We start from the raw sequence: 2500 nt of genomic DNA, 5'->3' as shown, positions 1-2500 counted from the left end.
TATAGCCTGAGTACTTGGTGTTATAGGCTCTCGAGGCTGGCTGGCTAGGTGACATAAGTAACAGGTGGTCAAACCATTTTAATGATCTGTTTTTCTATGGCAGGACTCAGTGCTAAAAGGCGCTCTTACTTTTTCCTTTCTCTGCCTGTCTCTTTTTGTGACGTGTAAGGTTTTGTGGAGACATTTCAATCTACCAATCTTACAGAATTTATGTTTGGATCATGGAAAAAATAATGAGATGCCCGCAAGATCCTTTACGATGATACAATCTTGACGACACCAGATTTTCTTTCTGTTGAACTACTGAGCTTGTTTTTCTGGTTCATGAAGCTTTGTGTGTGTGTGTGTGTGTGTGTGTGTGTGTGTGTGTGTGTGTGTGTGTGTGTATGTGTGTGAGGAAAGGTGATGAAGAACAACCTACTTAGACATTAGAGCAGTTGAACAGACTGCTGGTGGGGAGACCAGGTAAATGTAGGGTTTTGAGAATATCCTAGCAGAGAATGAGTGTTACCCATAACTGCCGATGTTTCCTCCAGATCCAGATAGATAGATAGATAGATAGATAGATAGATAGATAGATAGATAGATAGATAGAAAGATAGATAGATAGAAAGATAGATAGACAGAAAGATAGATAGATAGATAGAAAGATATTTCACCTGACAGACAGATAGATAGATAGATAGATAGATAGATAGATAGATAGATAGATAGATAGAAAGAAAGATAGATAGATAGATAAATAGATAGATAGATAGATAGATAGATAGATAGATAGATAGATAGATAGATAGATAGATATTTCACCTGACAGACAGATAGATAGATAGATAGATAGATAGATATATAGAAAGAAAGATAGATAGATAGATAAATATATAGATAGATAGATAGATAGATAGATAGATAGATAGATAGATAGATAGATAGATAGACAGATAGATAGACAGATAGATAGAACAGTCGGCAAGATCGACAGATAGATATTTCACCTGAAAATGAGAATATCGATCTTTCCGAAGGTGTGGATTGCCTTATCCAGCAGTTTCTTCCTCGTCTCGGTCTCCGTGATGTCCCCAGTCACCCCAACCGCGCTCTTTGCACTCCCGTTGCTTTTCTTGCATAGTGCCAGGCTCTCCTCTAGTCTGCCACTGTCGCGACCCTGAAAGTATCAGCATTTTAGGATACACAAAGTCAGATAATGATAATGATAATAATAAATAATAACTAGATGTAAATAATAAGTAAGAAATGAATATTTTTTAAAGCTAAATGATAAATAGCAAATAATAAATAGCACTTGTATAATGCATTACTCCGCTCTACTCAACTAATCTCAGATAATGATAATAATTTAAAAAAAGAATAAACAATGAATAATAAATAATACGTAAATAATAAAAATAATAGATAATAAAGGATAAATAATAAATGATAAATAGCAAATAATAATTAGCACGTGTATAGCGCGTTACCCCGCTCTACAGCAAACACTATGCGCTTTACACTATATTATTATTACCCCAGCAGACCATAGAATACTCAGAAATATTCTCAGCTTACCAAGAAGTATAGAGTGCAAGCAGCTAATTTATTATTCTTTTAAAGTAGAGGTTTTACGGTGCTCGCAACTGCATATGGTCATATGAGCGCCAAGGGGTGGATGTCAACAGAGAAGTCCTTTCAGGGAATCGGGCTTACTCTGCTCACCTCTCTAGCTTCAACAGCACAAAGTCTACTTCGGCTATCAAAGCACCCCGAAAATAGCGGGTCACAAGAGAGTGGCAAACATACAAAAGAAGTAGAGGAAAATAGTAAGGATGAGAAAAGAAAAAGTAGCAGTTCCTTGTTGCAATTCCGGCACAGATATGAGCATGACATTGATGAATCAGCCCATTTACAATTCTACTGTGCAACAGAACATGATAATGTACCCCCTTTGGGAATGGCTAAAATACACTTCAGTCAGTAGCACAGCCCCGGGGGGTAAGCAGCTGATTAAGCGCCCAAAAACAAACAAACTGACAAGATCTTTCACTGTCTATAACTGGTTACGCATTTTTAGCTGCGGGAGTGAGAAAAATTCGTGTCAAGTACATTAAAGTGCTTTTCCCAAGGACACAACGTCGGGTCCCTGACAGGATAACGTGAACCCACGCCCGTACGGTTGCGAGATTAGATGAGATGAGGAGAGGTGAGGATGCGATGAGATGATATGAGGTGAGGTGAGGTGAGGTGAAGGAGGTGAGGTGAGGTGAGGTGAAGTTGATTGTTTGTCATAAAGATAAACTACTTGAAGCCTGGTAAACACATACACGCAAACGCACTAGTTAATTTACATACTCAATCTCTTTTCTCTCGCTCTCTCTCTGTCTCTCTCTCTCTCTGTCTCTCTCTCTCTCTCTCTCTCTATCTCTCTCTCTCTATCTGCCTCTCTCTCTTCTCTCTCTTTCTTTCTCCCTCTCTTTCTCCCTCTCTTACACACACATACAGGCACACA

The 2500-nt window shown here is 38.5% G+C and overlaps 1 protein-coding gene across 1 annotated transcript in view; it reads right to left on the bottom strand.

The window, feature by feature from the left end:
* Positions 1-1162, bottom strand: part of LOC101848607 (L-xylulose reductase) — a gene marked incomplete at both ends in the record, with an annotated part of 8789 nt that extends 7627 nt beyond the window's left edge. The window contains 1 exon segment of the mRNA XM_013087408.1: positions 993-1162. Coding sequence (XP_012942862.1) covers positions 993-1162 — 170 coding nt within the window.
* Positions 1163-2500: the final 1338 nt, after the last annotated feature.

This window comes from Aplysia californica, unplaced genomic scaffold (assembly GCF_000002075.1).
Source record: "Aplysia californica isolate F4 #8 unplaced genomic scaffold, AplCal3.0 scaffold00585, whole genome shotgun sequence".
NCBI classification, from domain to species: domain Eukaryota; kingdom Metazoa; phylum Mollusca; class Gastropoda; order Aplysiida; family Aplysiidae; genus Aplysia; species Aplysia californica.
The sequence above is the reverse complement of the archived record's forward strand: the minus strand, read 5'-3'. Positions and strand labels throughout refer to the sequence as shown.